General features: G+C 47.7%; 1 protein-coding gene across 3 annotated transcripts in view; it reads right to left on the bottom strand.

Annotated features, from left to right (window-relative positions):
• LOC102289231 (transcription initiation factor TFIID subunit 4) overlaps positions 1-2,342 on the bottom strand; it is a 20,122-nt gene that overhangs the window by 6,814 nt on the left and 10,966 nt on the right. For all 3 annotated transcript variants that reach the window (XM_005936913.2, XM_005936914.2, XM_042226678.1), the window contains one exon: positions 100-156. In XM_005936913.2, the coding sequence (XP_005936975.1) occupies positions 100-156 (57 nt within the window). The remainder of the gene's footprint in view (positions 1-99; positions 157-2,342) is intronic.

Below are 2,342 nucleotides of genomic sequence, written 5' to 3'. Positions count from 1 at the left end.
GACAGACAGACGCACAGACAGACAGGCGCACAGACAGACAGACAGACAGACAGACAGGCGCACAGACAGACAGACAGGCGCACAGACAGACAGGTGTACCTCTTTAGCCTTCTGCTTGAGTCGAGCCTGTTCAGGGTCTTCTTGTCTGGCACGACTCTGGAAGTAAAAACAGAGTAGATGCATTAATCTGCTCATCTTCACCTGTCAGACACCGGCCCACAGCTCAGACATTATTAAAGTTTGGGGTCAAGGGAGCAGGTAACCTCGGTAATCGACACAAAGAGAATCCTGGGTGATGTTGCAACAGCATCCACGGGTGGAAATGATCACCTGCCCCAGGCCACCGTGGCGGGTTTAGATTGAACTCCTGACCTGTTGGGGCAGCAATGCACCACGTTGCTGCTAGCCTGCTTTATGCAATTATGTGATCCCAGCATGTGATGTCGTCAGACTGCATGTCACCGATTGGCTGGTCAGTAGCATCACTTGGTTCGTTCATGAAAATTCAAACCGCCATTTTTAAAAAGAACTGGTTACAAACAACAACAACGGTGTGTTCCCCGAGCGAAAAGCCACAGAGCGAGCAGCAGGTATATCGGCTTTGAAGCGCTCGTGTCGCACATTAATTACGTCGCGCGATGTTCTGACATGTTGCTATGACGACGATCATGCAGGTTAGGTAGTACAGCATTGTGATGGAAAACCAGTCGATCCAAGTCAAGCCGTGGCGATCCATGGTGAGCCGATCCGAGTACTAATGGAGAAGGCTCTGGAAGGAGGGAAACGGTAACTTCAGGCGTGTGGCATTACAGTTCTGGAGTTAAGTGGGCGGGCGAAAACAAAAACGCTGGTGTCCAAGGAAGAACCCAAAGTTAGACGGCGGAAAACGGAAGAGAAAATGGCGAGGCATTGACCAGCTCGTTTTGATGAGAGCAGCCAGTCAGTGGTTTGTTCCAACTGTCGGCAGCACGACTAAAAAACTGTGAGATTATCAACCACAAACGGTCTAAATGAGGAGGAGGAAAGCATCCTTCGAGGAATCACAGCTGCGCGGGGTTACATCAGTCTAAGTACATGCGGGACGAGGACCTATATGTTCTCCCCATCTTTTACCCACAGTCTGTTCTTTCAAATCAGAGTGTCTAAGCTCAGGCGGGGACAGAAGCACGAGCTATTAGTGTGAGCTCATCAGTGATGAGCAGAGAGACGCCTGAGGGCACACAGCGAAGCAGAGATCGTTACAGAAACAACCTTTTCTCTGTCAGAGAGGACAGAAGATCCAGGACCGCAAACAGAGCTCCTCAGTTTGGACTTCCTGCAGCAAACACACCTGAAATCTAACCTGCGTGCATGCTGAGGGTTCGACTGCGAGCCGCCACCTTCATCCAGGCGGCTCACGCACTCATTTTAGAAACACGCCTGAGAGTGAAGGTGTGCTTTCACTGTGAGCTGTGATTAGTGGAAACTAGGGGTGGAGCCAAATTCGAATACGGTGTTCGGAAAGGCACGAATATCGCGTTTTTTACGAATAATTATTTCAAATAAATACTTTAAAAAATATTTGTATTCGGGAACAAGAAAAACTTTATATCAAAAAGCTGAGTTTCCTTATGAGACCACAGTGCATGAGTGCACGAGCGAGTGACGTGTGGGCTGCTCCACAGCAACAGAGAGGCTCGGCTGAACTGCATCACTGGTTTTGTTGAATAGATTTTTGTTCTACCTTAACTGGTTTCCGGAGGCAGTTTATAAGTTTCGCGAGGATCTGAAGATTAATCAATTACGCTGCATTATTGACGTCTGCACAGGTGCTCTCGTGTTCGCTCTGTTTACACAGCTGTTAGCGCGACATTTAGACCAGCGGTCCCCACCCCCGGCCATGCACCGGTACCTGTCCGTGAGCCTTTTGGTACCGGGCCGCGAGTGTTGAGGTTCAGGTGTGAAATTTACGGTTTTCAGGGTTTTATCGTTAATATTTATTGTTTTGATCGTTACCTCAGTTTCTCTGTCTTTTGCCGTGTGTTATCAATAAATTTTATTTGGTACCAGTACTGGTTTTATTTTGCTGCATTTATCCGCAACACCTTAAAGGACGATCCGTAAAAATATTGTCGGACATAAACCGGTCTGTGGCGCAAAAAAGGTTGGGGACTGGATTTGGACAACAGGCTGTTGACAGAGTAACGTTAAAGTTCGGTTTAAAAGGTTAAAACAACGCTTGTGTAGTTGTGTCGAATTGCATGCACTTGTGGGAGTTATACAGTGGGGCAAAAAAGTATTTAGTCAGCCACCGATTGTGCAAGTTCCCCCACCTAAAATGATGACAGAGGTCAGTAATTTGC

The sequence above is a fragment of the Haplochromis burtoni genome, unplaced genomic scaffold, assembly GCF_018398535.1.
Source record: "Haplochromis burtoni strain Fernald_Lab_line unplaced genomic scaffold, NCSU_Asbu1 Contig_222, whole genome shotgun sequence".
NCBI classification, from domain to species: domain Eukaryota; kingdom Metazoa; phylum Chordata; class Actinopteri; order Cichliformes; family Cichlidae; genus Haplochromis; species Haplochromis burtoni.
This window is presented reverse-complemented; position numbering and strand designations above follow the sequence as displayed.